The 2,564-nt window shown below is 50.0% G+C and overlaps 1 protein-coding gene across 1 annotated transcript; it reads left to right on the top strand.

Moving 5' to 3' along the window:
• The first annotated feature begins 659 nt into the window (after positions 1-659).
• LOC103600461 (olfactory receptor 6V1-like) lies at positions 660-1,607 on the top strand. The gene has a single exon (XM_008584739.1). The coding sequence runs from the start codon at positions 660-662 to the stop codon at positions 1,605-1,607; it is 948 nt and encodes a 315-aa protein (XP_008582961.1).
• The last annotated feature ends 957 nt before the right edge of the window (positions 1,608-2,564 follow it).

A 2,564-nucleotide genomic window follows, 5' to 3' on the forward strand; every position in this document is an offset into this window, starting at 1 on the left:
GCTCATTTTAAGCATTTAAAAACATAATTCTGTGGAATTAATTACATTCACAGTACTGTGTGACCATCATCTCTGTTTCCAAAACATTTTTGTCATTCTAAACATGAGCTCTGTATCCATTAAGCAATGACTTCCCATTATTTCTTCCCTCCAGTTTCTGGTAACCTCCAATCTATTTCTGTCTCTAATTTTTTTTTTTTTTTTTTTTTTTTTGCTTCTTAACTTATTTTTTCTTAGTTGACCCATGATAATTGCATATATTTATGTGCTATTATTTGATTAAAAGACTGTTGAATTTGGCAGCCAGGAAATGTTTACCACTTTATCCCCAGACCCAGCCAAATGTCTTGCAGAGTTGGAGCTTAATAAATGTGTTGAATGAAATGATGAGTGAGTACAAGACAGGAGAGGAAGACTTCAGAAGTGGTGATGATGTAGAGGTGGCCTTGCTCCTAAACCTGTCCATCACAGACCCCAGGGAAACGTCTGCCCCTTGGAATGTGTCTCTGGACACTGAGATTAACCATGCACACAGGCTAGTATGATTGGCAAGCCAGGCTAGCTGTCAGGGGACCTGGTCAAGGGAGGGGTTGATGGCGATTTTATGCTAAGATTTCCTGACTTCCAACAGGTATCACAGAGGACTGGCATCAAATGTTATGAGTAACTACAGCGTTGTCAGGGAATTTGTGCTGCTGGGATTTTCTCATCTCCATGAGTTCCAGGTCCTCCTGTTTGCTTTCATCCTGTTGATACACATGCTGACAGTGCTGGGGAACCTGGCTGTCATCACGCTCACTTGCCTGGACTCCCGTCTCCACTCACCCATGTATTTCTTCCTCTGCAACTTCTCCCTCGTGGAGATGCTGGTCACCTCCACTGTGGTTCCTAGGATGCTGGCAGACCTGCTGTCCCCTCACAAGACCATGTCCCTGGCTGAATGCCTGACCCAGTCTTTCTTTTACTTCTCCCTGGGCTCCACCAACTTCCTGATCCTCACTGTCATGGCCTTTGACCGCTACGTGGCCATCTGCCACCCTCTGCGCTACCCAGCCATCATGAGCGGTCCAGTGTGTGTGAGGCTGGTGGTTGCCTGCTGGGTGGTCGGCTTCCTCTCCATCGTCTCCCCCACTGTGCAGAAAACACGGCTCTGGTTCTGCGGCCCCAGAGTCATCGATCACTACTTCTGTGACTCTGCCCCACTCCTCGAGCTTTCCTGCTCCGACACACGCCACATCAAGCGCATGGACTTCTTCTTGTCCCTGCTCTTCGTGCTGGCCACCATGCTGCTCATCGTGGTCTCATACATCCTCATCGTGGCAGCCGTGCTCCACATCCCCTCATCCTCCGGGCGCCAGAAGGCCTTCTCCACCTGTGCCTCCCACCTCACAGTGGTGGCTCTGGGCTATGGCAGTACCGTCTTCATCTATGTGAGGCCAGGCAAGGGCCACTCCACACATTTCAACAAGGTGGTGGCCCTGGTGACTGCAGTCGTAACCCCTTTCCTCAACCCCTTCATCTTCACCTTCCGGAATGAGAAGGTCAAGGAAGTCATTGAGGATGTGACCAGAAGGATTCTCCTCAGAGACCCAGCAGCCCGTAGATGAGGGGGCTGGAGGGACACCTTCCAAGTCACAAGGAGTAAGGACTCCCTGCAGGTGGGAGCCCAGGTGTGCAGGCTGAAGCTCGTCAGTCTCTTCCTTCTTAGTCTCACTCGCTCCTTCATCCCCATGCAGGTCTCTGCTTCCATGCTATGGAGAGCTGACGGACACAATTTGAATGTCTCAAAGTATTATTATTATTTTTTTTTTGCATGTCTCAAAGTGTGTAAACTTTGAATGTCTCCAAGGACAGTGTCTGCGAACCTGAGATGGTTAAGGGACAGATGACTTTGAGGGAGCTGTGGAGTGAAAATGATAGAATGGCATCAATTGGATAAGATAACCCAAACAAAGCTCCTAGTACAGGGTCTGGTTCATAGTAAGAGCTCTGCACATGGAGCTATTATTATTAAAATGTGCTACTGAAATTTCTCCTCCCCAGTCTGGCTCTATGATTTGTTTACATTCCTTTATGTTTCTTTGTGTGAAGCTTTTATTATGGGTGTGTTCCTTTCTCAGGAACTGGCTTCAGGTGCTGGGATGGGGTTCTCCGAGGAGACTGGAGAGGCCTGGCACCCCAGTGCAGAAGAGAACCTGTGCCCGGGTGGGCTCCCCTTGCCAGGGCTGTAGAAACTCCACTCACACCAGGCTGTCCGCCTCTCCCTTCTGGCCCCAAAGCCTCTTGCCTTTCAACAGGAACGGCTCTCAGGGTCGCTGTCGCGCCCTCTTACAAAAAGTTGTGAGCACCTCATTTTTTTTATGCACTCAAGACGGAGGGTGGGATAGGGGGTGGGGGGTTGTGGGAGCTGCATCGCCCCTCTCAGACTTGCTGCCTCCCCCTTTGCAGGGGCCACCACTTCTCTTCCCCCACAGAACCTCAGATTCAGACCCCAGAGGAAGCTCTAGCTGCAAAGGCCCCCTGAGGTTGGGTTTCCTATAAGGAGCCTGGCCAGATTACCAGGG

This window comes from Galeopterus variegatus, unplaced genomic scaffold, assembly GCF_000696425.1.
Source record: "Galeopterus variegatus unplaced genomic scaffold, G_variegatus-3.0.2 Scaffold3356, whole genome shotgun sequence".
In the NCBI taxonomy this organism is placed as follows: Eukaryota; Metazoa; Chordata; class Mammalia; order Dermoptera; family Cynocephalidae; genus Galeopterus; species Galeopterus variegatus.

Excerpts from the sequence above, each read along its gene's own strand:
- LOC103600461 (XM_008584739.1), top strand. The coding sequence starts at position 660 with ATGAGTAACTACAGCGTTGTCAGGGAATTTGTGCTGCTGGGATTTTCT.